Source organism: Muntiacus reevesi, chromosome 3, assembly GCF_963930625.1.
Source record: "Muntiacus reevesi chromosome 3, mMunRee1.1, whole genome shotgun sequence".
Lineage (NCBI taxonomy): Eukaryota > Metazoa > Chordata > Mammalia > Artiodactyla > Cervidae > Muntiacus > Muntiacus reevesi.
Genome location: NC_089251.1, coordinates 53,499,028 through 53,521,921, shown reverse-complemented (window position 1 = coordinate 53,521,921; position 22,894 = coordinate 53,499,028). Strand labels below are relative to the sequence as shown.

General features: G+C 39.3%; 1 protein-coding gene and 1 pseudogene across 1 annotated transcript in view; both read left to right on the top strand.

Moving 5' to 3' along the window:
• Positions 1-18,978, top strand: part of SUCLG1 (succinate-CoA ligase GDP/ADP-forming subunit alpha) — a 38,963-nt gene extending 19,985 nt beyond the window's left edge. The window contains exons 6-9 of the mRNA XM_065929091.1: positions 6,966-7,049; positions 9,136-9,287; positions 17,073-17,261; positions 18,726-18,978. Of these exons, the coding sequence (XP_065785163.1) occupies positions 6,966-7,049; positions 9,136-9,287; positions 17,073-17,261; positions 18,726-18,752 (452 nt within the window). The 3' untranslated portion in view covers positions 18,753-18,978. The remainder of the gene's footprint in view (positions 1-6,965; positions 7,050-9,135; positions 9,288-17,072; positions 17,262-18,725) is intronic.
• LOC136162763 (ribosomal biogenesis factor-like) lies at positions 4,801-6,952 on the top strand (annotated as a pseudogene).
• Positions 18,979-22,894: the final 3,916 nt, after the last annotated feature.

Here is a 22,894-nt window from a genome sequence, read left to right as displayed (position 1 = left end):
ATGCCTCCCACCTGGGCTGGTGGTCTGTTTCACCACAGATAATATACATGCTGTTCTTTCGAAACATCCCACCCTCCCCTTCTCCCACAGAGTTCAAAAGTCTGTTCTGTACTTCTGCGTCTCTTCTTCTGCCCTGCATATAGGGCCATTGTTACCATCTTTCTAAATTCCGTATATATGTGTTAGTATACTGTAATGTTCTTTATCTTTCTGGCTCACCTCACTCTGTATAATGGGCTCCAGTTTCATCCATCTCATTAGAACTGATTCAAATGAATTCTTTTTAACGGCTGAGTAATATTCCATGGTGTATATGTACCACAGCTTCCTTATCCATTCATCTGCTGATGGGCATCTAGGTTGCTTCCATGTCCTGGCTATTATAAACAGTGCTGCGATGAACATTGGGGTGCACGTGTCTCTTTCGGAGACTGCCTTTAATTTAAAGGACTTTAAAAAAAAATTCACCTGAAAGGAATACATGACACTACAAGATTTTCAAGGAGGTGGTGGAGAAAAGATGACCTTTTTTGTACTAATTATTCCTATTTTGATACCAGTACTAATATTCTCAGAAACCTCATTAACTTCCAGTCCTTAAATTAAGTGTTTAGGGAAAGGAAGGAATTTTCAGTCTCTTGGGTATTTCTGAAGGGGACATCATGTAATATAATAGCAGTGCAACAGTATAGTGGCTTTCTAGTTTGTGTTAATGATAATTAAAATTGTATAACAGCTAATTGAGTGTAATTGAAGAAAGTGATTAGATTCCAAATTGATATTTAATGATGCAGTATTTTTGCATTTATGTTAGACTTTTTACTCTCAACCTCATGTTACATACTTGACTCCTACATCTTTAAAAATTTTTTATTTTAATTAAACTTTTTATATCTAGATAATTATAAATTCACATGTAATCATAATATGGATAGATCTCTGTGTACCCTTTATTCACTGTCCCCCAATGATAACATCTTGCAAAACTATAATGCCATGTAACAACTAGTATATTGACATTATGACAGACATAAAGAATTTTTCCATCACTACAGGAATCCCTCATCTTAACATTTTATAGCTACATCCACTTCCTTCCTACTGCTACTCCCTTCTTAATCCTTGGAATCTAAAAATCCTCTTTTTTTTCCCCTAAATTTTTTAAATTTCAGGAATGCTATGTAAATGAGAGCATATAGTATGTAGCTTTGGAGATTGGCTATTTACACTCGGTATAATTCTCTGGAGATTCATTCAGATTATTGTATCAGTAGTTCATTCCTTTTTATGACTGAGTAGTTTTCTAGGGTACAAATGTTTGTTGAACTAATCACATGTTGAAAGATACTGGAATTATTTCCAGTTTGGGGCTGTTAAAAGTAAGTCTGTTGTATACATTTGTGTACTAGTTTTTATATAACACAAAAAATCTTCATTTCTTTGGGATGAATGCTCAGGAGTGCAGTTGCTGGGTTGGATAATAGTTGTGTGTTATTTAAGAAACTGCCAAATTATTACCCATCGTGGCTGTACTGTTTTGCTTTTCCATCACCAGTGTACCTGTGATCCAGTTTTTCTGCATCCAGTTTTTCTGCATTTGTAGTCACTGTTTTTATATTAGCCATTCTGATAAGTGTTCGGTGATGCCTCATGGTGGTTTTAATACATTCCTCTAATGGCTAATGATCTTGAACATCTTTTCGGGTACTTGTTTGTCACCTGTATATCTTCTTCCATGGTGGCTTAGACGGTAAAGTGTCTGCCTACAATGCAGGAGACCCAGGTTCAATCTCTGGGTAGGGAAGATCTCCTGGAGAAGGAAATGGCAACCCACTCCAGTATTCTTGCCTAGAAAATCCTATGGATAGAGGAACCTGGTAGGCTACAGTCCATGGGGTTGTAAAGAGTTGGGCAAGACTGAATGACTTCATTGTGTCTTCTTCAGTGAAATGTTTCTTTGAGTTTTATTTGCCGCTGGTCTAATTGATTACTGTGGAGTTTTGAGAGTTCTTTCTATATTCTAGATACTAGTACTTTGTTGGATATGTGGCTTGCAAATATTTTCTCCCAATCTGTAGCTTGTGTTTTCATGCTTTTAACAGGATCTTTCAGAGAGCAAAAGTTTTTTCATGTTGATGAAATCTTACTTATTGACTTTTTTCTTTTGTGAAATATGCTTTTGACTTCAAATCTGATAACTCTTTGCATTGCCTAAGTACCTTTTTTTTCCTGAAAGTTTTATAGTTTTATGTATTTTTATTTGCTTGCCTGTGCTGCACGGCAGCTTGTGGGATTTTATTAATAGTTCCCTGACTAGGGATTGAACCCAAGCCCTCAGCATTGAGACTGCAGAGTCCTAACTACTGGACTGCCAGTGAATTCCTGAAAGTTCTGTAGTTTTACACTTAAATCCCATAGTCCAATTCAAGTAATTTTTCTAGGCGTGAGATTTAGATCAAAATTCTTTTTGTCTGTTTGTGTTTGGTTGCTTCAGCACCATTTATTAAAAAGATCATCTTTCTTTCATTGAATTGCTTTTGTGTTTTTGTCAGTAAACTTCTTATTTGTTTTGATCTAATTCTGGGTTTCATCAATACTGTACAAATTTAATATTTTGTTGAAATAATAACTCTTAAAATTGGATAGATTGCTTCTTTGTACTTTTAAAAAAATTATTTTAACTTTTCTAGTTTACTTTTTCATATAATTTTAAGGTAATCTTGTCTCTATCTACAGAAATTATTGCTGGGATTTTTATGTAAATTGTGTTAAATCTATATGTCAGTCTCAGGTGAATAAACATGTTTACTCTGTTTCATATTCCAGTCCATGAATGCAGTATATCTTCATTTACTTAGATTGCCTTTGATTTCCTTCATGAACATTGTATAATTTTTAACATGAAAGTCCACTGTGTGTTTTGTTAGATTTACACTAAGTATTTCTTTTTATTAAAAAAAACCATTGTAAATTTTATTGTATTTTAATTCTGGTGTCCATATGCCTGTGGCTAATGTACAAGAAATACAAGTAATTTTTGTTTATCTTGTATCTTGCCATATTGCTGTAGACCTTAGGGGTTTCTTGGTAGATTCCTTAGCATTTTCTATGTTAGACAACCCACATTATCTACAAATAGGGATAGTTTTATTTCTTCCTTTTAGGACACTCAAGAGAAAGTCTTTTCAACTATTCATGTTTTGCTTGTTACTGTGTTCTTAGTTCTTGAGGCTCCAGCGTTCCTTCTTTTATCACTTCTCTTCTTTCCAGAGATCTTATTAATATATTAGCCATTCTTTTATGATGGAACTGTTGGTAACCAATTCTTTATTTTTCCCTTTTGAAAATGTTTTTATTCCCCTTTCATTCATAAAGACTAACATCACTGGGTACAGGATTTAGGGTTGACAGTTCTTTTAGTAGTTAAAAAATGTTGACCCATTTCTTGATCCCATGGATTCTGATGAGAAAACTGATATCATTTGAGTTGTTTTTTCATGTACAGGAAGGTGTTATTTTTCTCTTGCTGCTTTCAAGATTTTTTTTTTGAGGGGGGAGTCCTATTTTGATTTTCTGAAGTATATTAGAAGTTTTGGTGTGCATTTCATTGGATTTATCCTATTTTTAGTTTTCTCACCTTCTCACATGTAGATTTAAGTTTCATAAAATTTTGAATTTGGTAAAATATTATTCTTCAAGCACTGTTTCAGCCCCATGTTCTTTTTTCTCTCCTTCCAGGACTGTCATACAGGAATATTCAATCTTTTATTATAGTTCCATAGGTCCCTGAGGTTCTGCTCATTGTTTTTTCCTAGTCTGTTCTTTCTGCCACTCAGGTGGGATAATTTCCATTGTTTTATCTTTCATTTCACTGATTTTTTTCCTCTCTGCTCTCCATTATTCTATTTAACTCATCCACTGAGCTTTTAGCTTTGGTTATAGTATTTTTCAGTTCTAAAATTTCCATTTGGTCCCTATATATCTTCCTTTTCTTTTTTGAACTGAGGCTTCCTTCATATTTCTTTGATAAAGCTTCTTTTTTATTATTTATTTCAAGCATGTTCATAATTATTGAAAGTGTTTTTATCATGACTTCTTCAAATTTCTTGTTAGATAATTCTAACATCCTTTCATCTTGGGATTAGCATCTATTGATTGTTTTTTTGTTGTTTTTTTCTTTTTAATTCAGTTTGAGATCTTCCTGATTTTTGGTAGGTCAGATGATCTTTGGTTGAAACCTGAAAGTGTGGGCTACTATATTATGAGGTCTGGGTTTTGTGTGAACCTTCTGTTTTAGCTGACTTAATTCACACTGCTTCAGCAGGGAATGTGGGGGAGGTACATTGTTCCTGCCAGGTGGAGGCAGAAGTCCAAGTTCTCTTCTTGCTTCTATTGCCAGAGTGAGTGGGCTCCTGCTCACTGGGGAGAACAGTTCCAGCTCCTTACTTGGTCTCCCCTGACACTAGCGAGGATGGAGTTGTTATTGCTGGTCAGTAGTAAAAGCCCGGATTCTCCACTAGGCCTTTTCTGATCCCACGAAAAGGAAAGAGGCCTCACTGCTGCCAGATGAGGATGGACATCCAGGCTTTTCACCTGGTTTTCACCTGACACTGTGAGAGTGGGGCGGGACTCAGTACCAGCTTGTGTAGATGAAGAGCCTGGTTGTATACATGCTGGTGGGCATGCTGCTAGGGTGCCTTATTACAGCCTTGTAAATGTAAAGTCTGGGTTTCTTTTTTGGCCTTTGCTTATGGAGAAGGAAGTGGCAACCCACTCCAGTACCCTTGCCTGGAAAATCCCATGAACGGAGGGGCCTGGTAGGTCCATGGGGTCGCAAAAAGTCGGACACAACTGAGCAACTTCACTATGTGAGTACAGGTAGTGCATAGTTGGTATGGAGTGGTTATTGTCTGAAAGTTTTCTGTTTTGCTAGGCTGTCCTCTTGGTTCTTTTGCTAAAGAGGGCTACTCTTTGGGTAGGGAGTTCTGTGCCTTTGTGTGTTTCTAGGATGTGAGCTTCTTTATTTTTGTATCTGGGACACATGAGGCAAAAGGGAACTTGGAAACACTTCATTGTTTTACTGGAGTCTCAAGGTCTCAAGGACTCTACCTTCTATCTAACTTTCAGCGATTTCTTGTATTTGTTTTATATGTAGTGTTCAGGATTTTTATTTGTATTTAGCAGCAAGAATACAGGAAAATACCTCTGCTTTTTGGAAGCAGAATTATCCCTATGGTAGATATTTTTAAGTGATAGTCTCTCTTACTATATATATACTTCAAGGATGGCAGGAGTAATCTACCCTAAAAACATTGCTTTCATTACCTTAAATGTGTGTACTTTGCATTTATATGAATTATATATCACTTTCATTTTAGATGAAATTCCCTTAAAAGAAGGATAAAATCCTAGTACTGCTATTCACTGATTATTATACTGATCATCAAAAAAAAAGGCTGGAATAAATAAAATAGTTGTGCTTCCCAGTAATCTAGGGTGTTACATGAACAGGAACATAGTTCTGTCTTAAGAATCAAGTAGGAATGTAAAGGAGACTAGGTAATTACATACAAAGAAATACAACTAAGTTACTTATTGTCTTTGATTTGAAAGCAAATGCACCAAATGTACATAGGTGTTACCTACCTATCTACCCTTCTCATTTATGAAAGGTCTTATAAAGGAAGGACTATGTTGAGGAGAGAGGTTATAGACAGGAAGCTCCTGAGAGTGGGGGAAAACTGATGAGTGAGACACGTGGGGTATGGTGTTATTGGTTGTCATTTGTCGTGAGATAGGGTCCAACCAGTGATTGGTCTTATAACTATCACCAGTTAGATTTTGTTTAAGAGGGTGATTGTACTCCATCAATTTTCAGTTTTGACCCATTCGGTACATATTTACTGAATTCTTTTTGTTCCTTAACTGTGCTCTATATGGGGAACGCAGGGGTGGGGAAAACAGTCTCGGTTACTAACCCCTGGAAGTTACAAGTCCAACAGAAAAGATAATCACTGCAGAATCTCCAACAGCATTGGTGGTCTCTACTGGTCAATGTAGGAAAGCAGGGTTCTGACTTGAGGAATCTGTGTGGTCAGGAAACAGGAAGCCCCTAACTATGAATGTATTTTCTGAAACTGGGGTTATTAACCAAAGGTTAATACTTGAAATTTATGCCTTCTTTTTTTCCATATGGACCTTTATGTAGATTTATTGTTCCACTTTACTTTGCACTAGAAGGTCATTTTTTGTGGAAGACTTCAGATATCTCTTAACTGCTTTTGTAGTCATAAAACAAGCCTAACTAGCTGGATTGTATGCGTACAGATGGCATCACTTGAAACTTGAGAAGCCACACAAGGGTCTTTCTTGGAGGCCTGGTGAAGGACAACCGCCAGGAACCAACTAAGAGGGCAGAAGTCCAGGAATGTATTCCACGTAGCCAGCCAAAAAAACTTTAGGGTTAAAAATAAAGCGAAACCAGTTACCACTAATCTTAAAAAGATAAACATTGTGAATGATTAAAAAGTTAAAAGAGTGAATCAAACTCTTGTAGATATACAGAAGAAACTTGCAAACTTCCCAAAAAGCCTTTCCATTGAATCTCTGAAGAAACAGTTGATTTCTCAGCAGTGTCGTGAAAATGTACCACAGTTAATGTTGATGAGGCTACAAAACTAGTGACTCAGTTGTAATACACTGGTGATGCATAAAAAAAAACCCAATAAATTAAATGTTTTATATTAAAAAAAAAAACCCTAACTAATAAAATCCTTTCTTTTTCTAACTTTTAAAACCTCCCTGCTGTAATTTAGGCCTTTTCTCCTTATTCAATGACTTGATGGTGGTGGTTGTTTGGAGGACAAATTGTGGGATGGGTTCTTTATATACGTGTGTTTGTGGTTTATTTTACTATATGAGAGTCACATGAGCACTCTAATATTTTTGAGTTCTCCTTCTTTAAGGTATCGTGTCTAGATCCGGCACCCTGACTTATGAAGCGGTTCACCAGACAACACAAGTTGGATTGGGGCAGTCTTTGTGTGTTGGTGAGGACTTTTTCTAAACTCATTTTATCAGAGTTCAGTGTCTTCACTGAATAGGTGTAATAATAATTATTGGTTTGACTATTTGTGAGAGATTTTGATGTCATTTTATGAAAAAGATGTTATGATCTTGAGATTAATTTGCTTATACATGAAGCCGGCTGTTACATTTTCAAGATTCACGGTCCAGGGTTTAACTCCCACGTTTCAGAACAAACGTCCTGGGGTGTATGGCTCCTAGAGAGCCTTCGTCCCTGAAAACAGGACTCACTTTGCTTGTTGTGAAGCAGTGGTCCTTGAAGACAGGACTTTGGTCAGTGTAACTGGCACTGTGTTACCGTTGCCAGCTGTCATTCAGCGCTTCACAGGCACCGACTTCTCTGCCAATCATTGTCTCACTCTGCAGAGGCAGCCCTGTGAGGCCCTGCTGAGCTGGCACCGAGTCCTGTGGCCACTTGATTGGTAGATGGAGGAGGGTGAGCTCCCTGGACCCTCTCTGCCCCATCATACTGCCTCCTGTTTACAAAAGAGTTTTTACATTTTAAAATAATGTTGATATTTTTTGCCAAAAGCCAGGCAAATTTGTCGTTTTTATAGCAATTCCTTCATGTTTTTAGACCATCTTTTAAAAGCTTTTCAAAAGCAGCTTTTGATGATAAAAAAAAATTATGAAATATAACCCTGGAGTATTTTTATTGACTGAAATTGATAAAATCAGTATTAAACATTAAATGAGCTTTTCTATGTGCAAAAGCACAATCTTCAAGACAAGGTAACTTAACATGATAGAAAATGAAAAGTTTTGCAATAGTGTGGCAAGTTCCATCTTCTCTAGCTCTGTTTTTAATCTGTAAGTTGAGAGTAGTAATTCCTCTCTCACAGAGAGTATGATGATGAGGAAATGGCAGGTCTGATGTGTGCTAAGGCACAGACCTGACACGTGGTTTGAACTCAGTCGATGCTCCTCCCCTTCCTCAGCTTCATTCTTGAGTCATGCCTTCAAGAGTAGGAAGCCAATCCTGCCTTCAATAAGTTTATAACTTAAAAATTTAGAAAGTGGCCCCCAGTGGAGGGAATCTTGACTTGAATCCGATCTCAGTACTTGTGCTAAAAAGCCATGTGTTTGTGGTAGAGCCCCTGTGTGTGGTCTCTGTCATCTCCCATTCCAGGTTAGAGGGAAGAGGGATCAGGACACCTACCCCACCCACTGCAGGGACATGTGTCTTAACTTGTGGGTGGTTCCTCTGCAGTGTCCCTCACAGACAGTTACTTAGTGCAAAGAAATTTATTTATTTTTTCTTTTTTTTACTGTAGACGAATTACAAATATCCAGTATTTCTAATATGGCATTAAGTCTCCAGTATGGTAATAAGGTTTGTGGTTCATGTGAGCAATAACAAATCACAACAGACTACCACAGTGAGGGTAATAACATATAGACACCCACACCCACACACCAGGTGAGGGTAATAGCATACAGACACACCCCCCACCCCATTAGCTAATTAAGATACTATTATACTTCATTAACCTTTTGTGCTAGGAGATGATAAAGGAAACTTTTTGATTATAATATTAAGTGGTATAATTATTTTTATTATAATATTATGTAGTATAATTATTTTTAATTTCAGAATTAATTGCCTGTTATATGCAAAGTACTGATACTGAACTACTCACCAGAAGTCAGTGGTTAAAAGTTATAACTTACTAAAGAGTAACTGTATTCCTGAAAAAGCTAATGTGTTTTCAAAAGTAACGTTCTTCTAATTAGGGAAACTATATAGAATGCTTATTATTAAAGAGCTATGTAGGAGTAATTTTGGGAGGGGGGAAGAGTCTTGATAAGGAGACAAAGAAAAAGATGGCTCTTTTTGTGACTAGCAAGACCCAACCACCATTTAACATTCATGTACTATTATAAGCAGAAATAAGTTTAGCATTTTATGATTTTTTGAATGTTAAATGCAAGAGTGATAACACATTTAAAAATATTTGTAAGAAGGGTGTAGGCAAAATAAGAAGCCTGTTGAAACAATATTTCCTGACTTAATTTTCAGAGGGTGTTGATATTCTTTGACTTTTCCAGGCATTGGAGGCGATCCTTTCAATGGAACAGACTTTACAGACTGCCTTGAAATCTTTCTGAATGATCCAGCCACAGAAGGCATCATATTGATTGGTGAAATTGGCGGTAATGCTGAAGAAAATGCTGCAGAATTTTTGAAGCAACACAATTCAGTAAGTTTGGCTGTGGAAAGATACAGCTCTTTGCTCTTGAATAATATCTCAGGTTTGCTTTAGAAGTTGTTTTTGTTTAAAGATGAATTTTTTAAGCAAACATGAAAGGTAAAATTAAATCTTATTGAGCTGAGCCTGGAACACTGGCCACTCAGGAAATGTGGGACTCTTTCTGGGTTGATTCTCCTCCCCATTTCCCTTGATGCCTGTTCTTGGCTTCTCTAATGAATCCTCCCTCCAGGCATCTCCTTTTACTTCCTGGTAGGTCGTCTGCTAAATGGAGAACTTTCAGGCCATTAGCCTGAAAGCTCTCACCTGACCTACGTGTTTCCATTTTCACCTGTCATTGATGTCCTTTCTCCTGACCTCAGGGGATGTGTGTTCTTTCTCTTTGTCAAGGCTGGCTGTCTAGTGATCCTGTCCTTTATATCCTTTTCCAGGATCTTGTCTCCCTCTAGCTTCAGTCTTTCCTCATAGAGTAGCACTTTGCTTCAAAGGTCAAGTGGAAAAGCTTTATTGACTGTCCTATGAAGGCTTTTCCTTGTTGCCTCTCCCTTTGAATTAAATAAAAAAGAACAGTGTGGTGTTGTATCGTAATTGCTTTTAACTCAAGAGAATTAAGCTCTGTTTCTGGGGTGAAGGAGGGTGGTAGGAAGAGAGCGGGGGGCATGGTAAAGACAGGAGCAGCTTGGTGCCCCACGGTCCCCTCCCCCCATCACTGAGCGTGTGTGCTCTGAATTACTGTGGCCAGGGCCTGGGGAGAGCATGCAGATGGTTTCCAGGGTGGCCCTGACACTGACGAATGAGTGAAGAGTGAAGGTGAATCTTCAGGGGGCCGGGCAAGAGGGCAGAGAGAACTTGTGTCTGTGCTTGTGAAAGAAATTGAGAGTAAGTGTGTCAAAATTAAATGCCACAGAAAAATAATGAGTACCGGAGTTAAAGGAAAAGATGCTATCACCTGCAGAATAGCCTATGCAAAATGATGCATGGTTATGTATTGCTGTTGTTTAGTTGCTCAGTCGTGTCTGACTCTGTGCAACCCCATGGACTGTAGCCGCCCTACCAGGCTCCTTTGTCCATGGAGTTTTCCAGGCAAGAGTACTGGAGCAGGTTGCCATTTCCTTCTTCATATTTATATGTAATTGAAGGAATTTTCAAAGGCTGTTTTGAATCTACATGTTTTTCTTCAGTGGTAATTTTAAGAGTTCCTCTTATTCTGGTGAACTTTCCTGGTGGTTCAGATGGAAAAGAATCTGCCTGTAGTGCAGGAGACCCAGGTTCAATCCCTGGGTCGGGAAGATTCCCCGGAGAAGGGAATGGCTACCCACTCCAGTATTCATTCCTGCCTGGAGAATTGCATGGGCAGAGAGGCCTAGCAGGCTACAGTCCATGGGGTTGCAAAGAGCCAGGCATGACAGAGCGACTAATGCTTGTACTTTACTCTCTGGATCTCTTTCTTTATTTTTTATTCACTCCCTAATCCTCAGCGGTTAGGTTTTGTCTGCCGCTTAGAAGCTGTGTGACCTTGGGCATGTTCCTTAACTTCACTGTGCCTCAGTTTCCTCATTGGCTAAATAGGGGTACAGTCGCGCTTCCCTCGGTGCTCTTGTAGGGCTGTGGAGATAGATGGCCCAGAGCTGCCCCGGGCATGTGGTGAGCACTTTTGGCGGGCTGCTGTGGGGTCTGCTGTCTGCGCTGGCACTGCTTTGGCTGAAGTCAGCAGCAGCCTCCATTCATTCTCCTGGTCCTTCTCGTCTTTATCCTTTCCCAGATTTACCCTTTGTGCTTATTCCCTAAGTGTAACTGTTCATGGTGTATAAACAACGTTGTACTTCTCTCTCAGCTCTTGCTTCCCTTCAGTTACCCGAGATCTTAGTAGTTTGTGGAGATTCAAAGTATCATCATGTGTAATTAGTCCCTCTGCTCCGGTTCAGTCTCTTATCTTATCTCACCTGGACCATCTCAGTAATTTTTTTCCTGATGTCTCTGCTCCTTTCCCTCCCGCCTGGCCAACCTGCTGTTAGCCATCCGTGTGGGTTAAAGGGCAGACAGCATGGCTTTCCAGCTGCCTACACACTACCCTGACGCTCCTTTTCAGATCCATGTCCCATCTCATGTGCTGCTTGTCTTCATCCTTGCTTGCCTTCGCTTGTTCCTTCTGCAAGGCTTGCCGAACACCTGGCTTGCTCTTGTAGACAGCAAGCAACTGCTATAGCCTTGCTGCCCAGCTCAGCCTCTGGCATATTAGGAGACAGTAAATGGTGTATAAGTGAAAGAGTAGGTAAATTGGTAGGAGACTAGAGTAAAATGTTATGAGTCTCTCAAATTTACAAAGGTGAAGTTTAAAAGTTAAAAACTGACTTAATTTTACAAAAAAAAACCAAAAACACTTAGGTTAATATGACATAGTCATCGCTCGCTGTCCATGGATAGTACCCCTGCTGACACCAAAATCTGTGGATGCTCAAGTCCCTTATATAAAACAGTGTAGAATTTGCATATAACCTTCATATACCCACCTGTACTGTAAGTCATCTCTGGATTACCTACAATACCTAATAAAATGTAAATGCTGTGTAAATAGTTGTTAGTTTGGCAGTTTTGCTTTTTGAAACTTTCTGGGATTCTTCCCCTGCCTCACCAGAGTTTCCTGTGTGCAGTTGGTTGAATTCTCCAATGCAGACCTCATGGATAACAGAGGGCCAACTATATACTATTGTTAAAGTGAATTTTAAAATGTGTTTAGAATACATGAATCCCTTGATGGGAAAAGCTAAACGTTACATTTTGTTCATTTGCCATGTTTTCCTATTACTGATTGGTCTCATGAAGCTAAATTTTACTGAGGACCTACTGTGTACAGGCTTCTAGGTTGAACAGTGCAGGTGACATACTAGACGCTTAGCATGGAAACTGACACAGAGTGAATACTCCGTAATCTTGTGTCCTGCGAGGACTGTATTATCATCATTATAATGACAGTAGTTATCTGCAGGAGTCATGTTTTTTAACCTTTATCTTGATGCTTTGAGTAGATGTTTTTGTCCTTTTTTGAGTAAGGAAACTGGCAACTTGCCAGTGGTAAGTACTTCAGAGCTGAGGTTCCCTCCACGTGTGCCTGACTTCTCCATTACATCATCAGGGGTCAGAAGTCAGGTCGCAGGGCTCAGGGACATGATGCCACAGTCCTGGGCATCTGTTTGGATTCCACTCATGCCATCCTAACTCATCTTTTTGTTTTTAGTCTTTCACATTTCTGTGTCCTGTTCCACACTACATTTCCTCATAGTCTTTTCTATTGTATTTTTCGGTCCTTAAAAAAATCTCAAGTGACTCTTCTTTGACAACAGGATGGAGTATACATTTGTCAGACATTCTAGGTTCACCCTAATCATGTTCCCTTCTAATATAATATTCTCACTATTTGAGTATGGGGACAGGGATCCAGCAGAAAGTGGTGCCACTCACATATCAGATGCTGACATTCTTTGCAAAGCACACAGTGAATAAATGATTTAGCTTTTTCTTTTTAATTCTCTCCTATGGTAGATGTTGGGCATACAGAAGTAAATGAAAACATAGTCTCAGCATTCAGAGTCATCATTTAGGACAGGAGTATGTGGGGAATAAGTCACAGCCAGTGTGCTGTGGGTCATGATAGAAAAGTATAAAAGTCTCAGCAGAGTCACTGAACAGAAGACGAGCAACTGAAGGGAATTTGTGGAGAGAGTGGGAGGAAGAGTCAGAATGGTTAAAGAAGAGGCTTGAGCCACGTCTTTAAAGGTAAGTCAAGATTTGCCAGCTATCCAAGGAGGATGGAGAACTTTCTCAGCAGAGGCCCAGAGGCAGAGCAGTCTGGCATTACTGGAGGATAAAGAGCAGGGAAGATCTTTACGACCCAGATAATCACGATGGTGTGAACACTCACCTAGAGCCAGACATCCTGGAATGTGAAATCAAGTGGGCCTTAGGAAGCATCACTACAAACAAAGCTAGTAGAGGTGATGGAATTCCAGTTGAGCTATTTCAAATCCTGAAAGATGATGCTGTGAAAGTGCTGCACTCAATATGTCAGCAAATTTGGAAAACTCAGCAGTGGCCACAGGACTGGAAAAAGTCAGTTTTCATTTCAATCCCTAAGAAAGGCAATGCCAAAGAATGCTCAAACTACCACACAATTGCATTCATCTCACACGCTAGTAAAGTAATGCTCAAAATTCTCCAAGCCAGGCTTCAGCAATACGTGAACCGTGAACTTCCAGATGTTCAAGCTGGTTTTAGAAAAGGCAGATGAACCAGAGATCAAATTGCCAACATCTGCTGAAACATCGAAAAAGCAAGAGAGTTCCAGAAAAACATCTATTTCTGCTTTATTGACTATGCCAAAGCCTTTGATTGTGTGGATCACAATAAACTGTGGAAAATTCTGAAAGAGATGGGAATACCAGACCATCTGACCTGCCTCTTGAGAAACCTGTATGCAGGTCAGGAAGCAACAGTTAGAACTGGACATGGAACAACAGACTGGTTCCCAATAGGAAAAGGAGTATGTCAAGGCTGTATATTGTCACCCTGCTTGTTTAACTTATATGCAGGGTGAGAAACGCTGGGCTGGAGGAAGCACAAGCTGGAATCAAGATTGCCAGGAGAAATATCAATAACCTCAGATATGCAGATGACACCACCCTTATGGCAGAAAGTGAAGAACTAAAGAGCCTCTTGATGAAAGTGAAAGCAGAGTGGAAAAGTTGGCTTAAAGCTCAACATTCAGAAAACTAAGATCATGGCATCCGGTCCCATCACTTCATAGCAAATAAATGGGGAAACAGTGGCTGACTTTATTTTGAGGGAGTTCCAAAATCACTGCAGATGGTGATTGCAGCCATGAAATTAAAAGACTCTTACTCCTTGGAAGGAAAGATATGACCAACCTAGACAGCCTATTAAAAAGCAGAGACATTACTTTGCCAACAAAGGTCTGTCTAGTCAAGGCTATGGTTTTTCCAGTAGTCATGTATAGATGTGAGAGTTGGACTTTAAAGAATGCTGAATGTGGAAGAATTGATGCTTTTGCACTGTGGTGTTGGAGAAGACTCTTGAGAGTCCCTTGGACTGCAAGGAGATCCAACCAGTCTATCCTAAAGGAGATCAGTCCTGAGTGTTCATTGGAAGGATTGATGTGGAAATTGAAAGTCCAGTACTTCGGCCATCTGATGAGAAGAGCTAACTCATTTGAAAAGACTCTGATGCTGGGAAAGTTTAAGGGCAGGAGGAGAAGGGGACAGCAGAGGATGAGATGGCTACATGGCATCACTGACTCAATTGACATGGGTTTGGGTGAACTCCGGGAGTTGGTGATGGACAGGGAGGCCTGGCGTGCTGCAGTTCATGGGGTTGCAAAGAGTCGGACACGACTGAGCCACTGAACTGAACTGAACTGAAAGAGCAGGGAAGAGGGATGAGGATGAGGCTGGAGTCAGCAGTGTCAGAGTATGTAGAACCTGTAGAATCTGGCATGCTTCAACCTTCACGAGAGTCAAGTTAGTGGAAGCAAATTGTGCCAGTGAACTTGCACTGCCATGCACTTAAAAAAGTCAATTTTACTTAAGAATGTCCTTAATGAAGTAGTAAAGATTACTAATTTTGTAAAGTCTTGACCCTCAAGTCAGTAGTTTTGTGGTGAAATGGAAAGTAAAAGCACTGTCCTAGTTGAATCGTGAGCTAAATTAGCTGCTTTTTTCATGGACCACCAGTTTTACTGGAAAGAGTGACTGCCAGGAACACTGGTTATTGAGTATTTATTTGGTGAATCTTTTCTCAACAATGAACAAAGCAGTCCTGCTGTGTTTGTGTGTATTGTCAAGGAAAACAACTCATTGCATTTGTTGACAATGATTAAGTTTGAGCTTTCAAATGAATATTCTTAGAATACTTGTTTCTGCTACCATGGACTTAACAACTTCCCCCTACTAAAAACTTCTCTAATGAGGCTGAAGGTGGTAATGAAGAATGATTTGTTGATATTGAATGATGAAATATTATCAGCATTTAGAATGTTTCCGTAACTTCAGTGAACCTATGTTTTCCTTCCGACCAATTAATGTTACAAAATCATGATAGGTAAAAGATCCTAAAAGATGAGTGGATTTTAAAGTAACAAAGGACTGTGGTTCCAGATTCCAGCATTGCATCATCGTCATCTTTAGTCGTTCAGTTGTGCCTGACTCTTTGTGACCTCGTGGACTATACAGCCCACCAGGCTTCTCTGTCCATGGGATTTCCCAGCCAAGAACACTGGAGTGGGTTTCCATTTCCTTCTCCAGGGAACATTGCATCTAACCTTTAAGAAATTACCACCAAAAGAGGTTCATTTCAGTGTCAAAGAATATCCTCAGTTATCTGACAGATTAAAATATTTCTGCCTTTTTCAAGTACATATGTGTGTGAGGCCAGATTTCTCTTGTACTTCAGCCAAAATAACATTTTTGCAGTAGATCTAACGAAAAGCAAATATCAGAATCCTTTTGCCTCTTATTAAATTAGACGCTTAAGATTGACAAAAATGTAAAATAATGCCACTCTCCTCACTTAAATGTTTTTTTAAAAATAGTTTTAAAAAATTACTATTTTAAGAGAATAAATATTTATAAAATTTCTCAACTTTAATTTCTAATACTGTAAATATCTGATATAATCTCCATTAAAAAATAGTTCTTTGGGATCCACAGTCATTTTTGTAAGTATAAGCGGTCTCAAGACCAAATGATTTGAGAACTGCTGGTCTGGGAGAAGATAATAGTGCTTGAAGGCACCCAGATTCCACTTGTGCTCAGGTTCTGCTTTCTGTAGGCAACTCTGTTTTATCTGGATATCTTATTGCCTCTGAATTACTATTAAGAACATGGTATTTTCACTCACTGTGAAACATAACTGTATGTTGCTCCATGACATCTATTAAATGATTGATATATATATATATATTTTATATTATTTCTTCAACAACATTATGAGTCTAGAGCACAGGAATTCTTTTTTTTTCCTCCCACAGGAATTCTTATATTTCCTGTGTGTTGGGTTTTTATTTTTATTCTCAGAATCTACTGTTATGCTGTGCTGTTTATGCGTGTAGCAGTTGTGCATTAGAATGGATTTTTATTGAATAAAACCAGTCCTGATCTTCCTTCTTAGACATCCTATAATGTCAGAAGAAAGAACCCTCAGCTCCCAATCTAATTTAGCTATTTCGTTTCATAGATGAGGCAGCAGAGGTCTAGAGGTGATGGGCCTTGTCTAAGGTCCTGTCGCTTTAGTCAAGTGGAAATTGATCCTGGAGACTCCCACTCTTCAGTCCTTTCCAATATGCTATCTTTCTCTTTTAAATAAATTTATTAAAGGTAAACTAGTAATGAATTAAGACAAAACAACCTGACCTGGGTCTTAATTTGTTATAATCACAAATCCTATAACTTACGTATTTTCAATTTTTTTTTTCAAATGAAAGAGTCACATGTGTATGTGGAAATCAGCTTATGCCAGTGAAGTTGAAGTTTAATGTCTAAATAGTTAACAGTTTTGCTTCAGGATTGTTTTTGTGAGTTTGGAGGAAAAGTTGAGTCATCTCAAAGGAGAATGCAGTAGTTTCAGTCACAGCTCAGTATTTCTGTTGGTTTTCTTAGTGATAATGAGTGACTGGCCCCAACCACTTGCCATTTTCTGGCAGTCATGAATTGGAGGTCCAGTTTTGATCAACTTCTTCATCAGTGTGTTTAAATTCCCACTTTCCAGGGTCCCAAGGCCAAGCCTGTGGTGTCCTTCATTGCTGGTTTAACTGCTCCTCCCGGCAGAAGAATGGGTCACGCAGGGGCAATCATTGCTGGAGGAAAAGGTGGAGCTAAAGAGAAGATCGCAGCCCTGCAGAGTGCTGGGGTTGTGGTCAGCATGTCCCCGGCACAGCTGGGAACCACCATCTACAAGGTGAGCTGGAGCAGTGGCCTGAATGCTCGGAGGTTATGGGCCTTAAAGTGGGAGGCCACACAGGTGGCCTGGGAACTGTGGTCTTTTCTTCGGAGTCTCTTCTGTTTCTTTCATTCTGGTCTGCAGCTTAACGGTCTGTAGCAACCCCACCAAGATCCTAATATGCTAATTGGGCATGACCAGGAATAATGTTCTGATTAAAAAACTTGATTCATTAAACATTTCACTTTGCTGTTTTGTGAGTAGTGAGAGAGGGTTTACAAGAAAGGGTTTCACAGTCCGTAAATGCTGTGAATTCCATTTTAGGAGTGGTGCAGAAAATTGCCTTGTGTTTTGTTTTTTTCCATGGAGAGCTTTTGGGGGTATAGTTGTGCTGATTCCATAGGTATTTTTCCAGGGAGAGAGGTTGAAAACTGACTAAGAAGAGATAAAAACTGGGAGTCAGGATGGATGGAGACTAAGGACAAGGATGGGGATTTTTAGTTGGGGTCTTCCATAATCTCTTTGCAGTGATTTTTGGCAGTCTGTCTCTTTGATTGATCATTTAAGACTCTCTCTCTCTTTACTTTTATGATGATCATAGACATTACCAAAAAAAAAAAAAAAAGCAAAAAAACCCCCAAAATTTTGTACACATGCTGAAAACAGGTCCAGATAGTCTTCCCAGGAGGGAACATGTTTTGGCATACTCTTCTTTGGCACTATCCTAGAGATAATAAAATAAACTCCTTGGTTTATTGAATCTTTGCATGATCCTGTTGTATGGAATATGCCACTGTGTGCCATAGCGTTTAAAAGAAATCTGGGTAGTTAGTGAGTGTTGTGAGGAAGAATCTTCCTTATTTGAGAGAAGAGGAAGGGAAAAAGCAAATGCTTAAATTCTTATTGAAGGCATGTATTACCATTTTACTCCAGTAGGTGGCAGCAGGCACCTACACATCCTGTTGTATTCTAATTATCACAATGTAGAGAAACTGATTTTCAGTATTGTTGCCTTTTCATATATTTCTGAGGTTCTTGACGTTTTGTTTAAATCTGAAATGAATCTGTGTTTTATTCTCTGAGAAACTAAACAAACTTGTTTCCATTGCCTTATTAAAAGGGCTGTTGTGGCTCACAGATAGCATTGCATGTTTGGATAACCACAATGGAGTTTGTCAGCTCCTAACTGTAATACTGCAGTAGAAAATAAGCATAATTCCAAACCTCTCAGCCTCTGCATTTAGGAGACATAAAGTCTTAAGTTCTGAATCTAGCTTAGTGAAATCAGACTGACACGGACTCATTTGAAAGCTGTCATTTTGTGTTCAAGCACCTCATCCTGGTACATTTTACCTCTATAATTTTTGGTTGCTCAAGGGATCCTAAAGACAAGAGGTTTCAGTATCACTTTGACCATGAATGTAATTTGAGGCTTTAATCTTTTTATCCCCTCTCCCTTCTCCTGTTCCTCTGTTCCTGAAGGAGTTTGAAAAGAGGAAGATGCTCTGAAAGAAAAAACAAGACAGAAAATTCCTTAAGCCTATGGATGAATCATTGTAGCAATGGGAGCGGTGGCTGTTTGCTTCTGATGTCCACTGACCGTCCGCCCGCCCACCTGTCGCTGGTCTTTTCAGCACAACAGGAAGCCAAAACAAGGTTTAGAGTGTCCTACACTGAGGTGTTTTCACCTCACTAAATAAGAGAAGCAGCCAATAAATCTACCACTTGATTTGAATACGGCTTTGGAGACTTTTTATTGTTCCACCGTGGGCATGGGGAGAGGGGGAGAGTTGGAGGAGGCTGTGTGTGCACATGTATGCCTGTGTGCGTGTGTGTGTCTTTCATTGGGCTCTGTAGAGGACTTTCTAACTAAAACTTTTGAGAGAATGAGTATAAACATTTCAGTTTGGCATTATCAGATACAGAGTGACTAAGTTTCTCTGAATTACAATTTTCTCATATCTACATATATAATAGTCTTCATCTTACAGGATAGTTTTGAGGATTGGAGATAAATCTATGAAGTCCTTGGCACGTGATAAGGCAACCTAATTTTTGCCAGTGCCACCATCATTATCACTGGGATTATAGGCAGGAGCTCATCCAGGTTTCAGTTTTTGCCTAATTGGGAAGTGGAGAGTCTTGAATAATGCTTTGTTTTTCTGTGGTTCTGCAGAGGGCTGTTTCCTTCCCCACCCAGAGCCTACATTTCTTTGCTTGAGGTTTCAGACATTTCACTTTGAGAAAGCAGTTAGCCATCCTCTTGTTTGAAAGGGAGCTTGTTAACAAGCAATACCAGTGGAGAAGCAAGAAAATATTCTCACATTGTGTAGCTGCCCTGAAGGAAACAAGAGCTTCTGGAAATAGTAATAGAAGACCTTCAAGAAGGCTGTTTGGGGAGGCCTTTCTGGGGAGGAGTAATGAGTAGGTACTTAAGGGCTGGGAAGGTACCAGCCGTGCAAAAAGGAGGACACATACTCCGGCAAAGTCAGGGGACAGGAAAGAGCTTGTTTTGGGGAGGTGCCTGGGGAAGTGATCCCGAGAGGGGCTGGAGGATGTTTGGAAGACTGGGAAAATAGGTGTCCCATGACTTTGCATAGGAGATGGATCCAGCCCAAATATTCTGCCTGGGCCAAGGACCATGTTTGATGGACTTTGGGTCAAGTAGACTTTAGTTCCTGTTCATTTGTTTCCTCATCTTGAAAGTGGGGCACATGACCCCCACTCCACAGGCTACCTGGGTAGAATATACATTATGCATATGTGAAGGTGGGCTCTACCAGGGCTTGATGTTGCTTCATAAAACTTTTGTGGGGGGGTTATTTTTTTTTTTCTTATTTTTTTATTCCATAAATTCTTGAACTTGCCTCCTGCTTGTGCTCAGTGCAGCCCAGCTGACCTGGTAGCCAGGGAGGAAGTCCCTTCTAGTCTCTCTGATTGGCACCTCCAAGGTCCCTCCAGGGCAGACAAGTCCTCCTTTTGTCTGAGGCTTTGTGACAAGTACACAATCCAGATGAGAGGCCACTGACTTCAACATCCATTTGAGGGTCCCAGATTCCAGGCTCAACCCCCTGTTCTGTCCCACAAACACCCATCCCAAGATGACCCCTCTCTCCTCACACCTCTGGTCCTAACCCGGGAAGTTCAGCGCCCTCTTGGCCCCTTCTCTCTCCCACCTGCCATCTTCCATTTCTACTTGCCTTCATCTTTGCTTTCCATCTCCCCTCTCCAACCCCCGCAGCATCTTGAGAAGTCACCCACTCCTCATCTCTCACTTCTCTCCCCTCCTACAACTGCTCTGAGCAACTCAAACATAGCTGAGCAAGATATTTGGTTCTGGTTTTTCTGATTTCATATTTACAAGCAAAAGGTAAAAGTTTTAACTCATGACCCCAGTGCATTTTAAAAACTTTTATTACAGAAACATTTACAAAATGATTATGGTAATATAATGAACTCCTGTGCACCCATCACCCAGCTATGACATTGAGCAACATTTTGCTCTTACTGTATAATGTCTACCTCCAACCCATTCCTGCCAGTGTTTTTATTGTGATAGGTGTTTTGTCATGGTAAAATTTATATTTGCTGAAATGCATAAATCTTAGCTGTGTGTATTGAACAAATGGACAAAGGTATGTAACCACACCCTAATGAGGATATACAACATTTCCTTCATATGAGAAAGTTCCATCCTATTCCCCCAATAGATAATCTGTATTTTTTATTCATCTTAAATTAGTTTTTGTCTGCTGTAGAAATGTGTATGAAAGGGTTGCTATAGGATGTAGTTTTTTTTTTAGTGGAGAATAATTGCTTTACAATGTTGTGTTGATTTCTGCTGTACAACGTGAATCAACTCTAAGTATACATGTATCCTCTTCATCTTGGGCCTCCCTCCCCATCTCACCACTCTAGGTTGTCACAGAGTGCCAGTCTGAGCTCCCTGTGTTATATGGCAACTTCCCACTAGCTATCTATTTTACATATGGTAATGTATGTTTATCAGTGATACTTCCTCAGTTCATCCCACCCTCTCCCCCAGCTGTGTCTCTATTCCTACCCTGCAAAAAAGTTCATCAAGACACATGTACCCCAGTGTTCATCGCAACACTTTACAGTAGCAACCTAGATGTCCGTTGGCAGATGAATGGATGAAGTCGTGGGACATACATATAACGGAATATTACTGCACCGTGTGCTGCTCGGTTGCTCAGTCACGTCTGACACCTTGTGACCCCATGGACTAGAGCCTGGCAGACTCCTGTCCGTGGGATTCTCCAGGCAAGAGTACTAGGGTGGGTTGCCATTTCCTTCTTCAGGGGATCTTCCCAACCCAGGAATCAAACCTGTGTCTCCTGCATCTCCTGCATTGTCAGGCAGATTCTTTCCCCACTGAGCCACCTGGGAAGCCCCTACAGTGGAATATTACCCATCCATAAAAAGGAATGAATTTGAGTTAGTTGAATTGAGGTGGCTAAACCCACAGCTAGATAATACAGAGTGAAGTAAGAAAGAAAAGCAAATATATTAACATATATGTATGGAACCTAGAAAAAAAAGATAGTCTTTTATGTTTGGTTTCTTTCACTCTGCATGATTTCTGTGATGGTCTTCTAAGCCAATGCTTATATCAGAACTTTTTCCTTTTTATTGTTCCATTGTATGGATATGCCACAATGTGTTTACCCATTCTCTGGTTGCTGGCCCTTTAGTCATTTCTAGCTTTCTGCCGTGGTAGATTAAGCTGCTGTGATCCTTTATGTGCAAGTCTTTTTCTGAACATAGACTGCTTTTTTCTTGGAGAGATACTGGGAGTGGAATTGCTAGAAGACACGTTCTCCCCAGCAAAATGAGTCTGGTTTTGTACGTCTTCATCAACATTTGGTATTTTTGATCTTTAAAATTTTTGCTATTTCTAATAAGAGGTGTGAGGGGTATCTCATTGTGTTTTAATTAGCATTTCCCTGGAGAGTAATAATGTTGAACATATTTTAATAGGTTTATGTTTTTGGTATTTCTTTCTTTATGAAATATCTTTTCAAGTCTTTTGTCTATTTTCTATTTCATTGGATTTTTTATTTCTGAGTTCTGATAATTCTTTATATATCCTAGATAAAAGACCTTTCTCAGATATATACCAATAGCTTATGAATATTTTCTGACACTCTTTGACTTGTTCACTCATTTTGTTGCTGATATCTTGATGAATGAAAGTTTTTAATAAAGAGCAACATGTCTTTTCCCTTTTAATTCACTGCTTTCTGATCCTGAGACATGTTTGACTACTTCAAATTTTGTAGCATGATAAAAATTTTAGAATAAATTTGTTCATTTCTATAGGATGATGGTTGGGATTGAGTTAAGTAAGTTTTATAAACTGTTTTGGAAAGAGTTGCCAGTTAACCTTATTGACTCTTTCATATTCCAGTTTTCTTTCTTGCAAAAATATACACACGTAAATTGATTTTTGTACATTGACCTTCTACCCTAAAATGAATTTATTAGACCTAGCAGTTAAAAAAAATTTCTTTTGGTTTTTTTAATATAAAAATTCATGTTAACTCTGAGTAGAGTTTTGCTCCTGTTCCAGTTGTCATGCCTAGGTTCTCTTTTTCTTGATGTACTTACTCAACTGCAGTGTTGAATCA